Below are 726 nucleotides of genomic sequence, written 5' to 3'. Positions count from 1 at the left end.
TTTTGCAGCTAAATATAGTTAGCAAACTGCTTTCATTTCCCAAGATTGGACTGCTAAATTCCATTAGCCCCAACTGACTAATTGCTGGGGTGGAATCAATGCATAAATAGCAAAAATATTCTATGAAGAAGAAGAAACGATTATATTTGCAGCCTGAGGTCAAAGGTCATCTCACCCCTTTGTTCAGGCCGTACTTGGCCACCATGGCCCAGTCGTACATCCCCAGACAGTCCTCCAGTATCACCGCCTTCCATGGATCCGACATCATTTCCTCCTCAGTCAGGAAGTTGTAGCGAAACAGCTGCTTCACCCTGAACGTTTTCAGGCAGACATATTGGATCGAACCTTAAAAGAACCTTTTTAGTTTCACAGTTCGGCATGAAAACAAACCTGAGAAAATTGAGTTCTCTCTTCTTCTCTATAGGAACGTCTTCTCCAGGCTGACGGGCGAACAGAGGATCGTTTTCCAGAGTCCTGAACACGTGTTGCTGTACGGAGAGAAAACCAGAGAAAAACATGAAATGATGGAAACCATCTTTGCTTCTCCTTTATTTCCCTAAAGTAAAACAATTAACAGTTATATTAAAGACACAGTTCAAGGTTAAACAGAAAAGGATTAAATTATCAACAAATTAACTTCTTTAGCAAGCATATGGAGAGAAATTTATTTCAAGTAATATCAAAGGCAAGGAACTGCGTATCAAAATATGAGTTCTGTTTTGTTTT

General features: G+C 39.8%; 1 protein-coding gene across 1 annotated transcript in view; it reads right to left on the bottom strand.

Moving 5' to 3' along the window:
* The window catches only part of acox3 (acyl-CoA oxidase 3, pristanoyl), a 13759-nt gene extending 13241 nt beyond the window's left edge, over positions 1–518 (bottom strand). Inside the window, exons 1-2 of the mRNA XM_015404321.1 lie at positions 391–518; positions 176–311 (exon numbers count right to left, since the gene is read on the bottom strand). Of these exons, the coding sequence (XP_015259807.1) occupies positions 176–311; positions 391–518 (264 nt within the window). The remainder of the gene's footprint in view (positions 1–175; positions 312–390) is intronic.
* Between the last annotated feature and the right edge of the window lie 208 nt (positions 519–726).

This window comes from Cyprinodon variegatus, unplaced genomic scaffold (genome assembly GCF_000732505.1).
Source record: "Cyprinodon variegatus isolate N-32 unplaced genomic scaffold, C_variegatus-1.0 Scaffold1694, whole genome shotgun sequence".
Taxonomy (NCBI): domain Eukaryota; kingdom Metazoa; phylum Chordata; class Actinopteri; order Cyprinodontiformes; family Cyprinodontidae; genus Cyprinodon; species Cyprinodon variegatus.
Note: the sequence above shows the minus strand (reverse complement) of the source record. Positions and strands in the feature narration are given on the sequence as shown.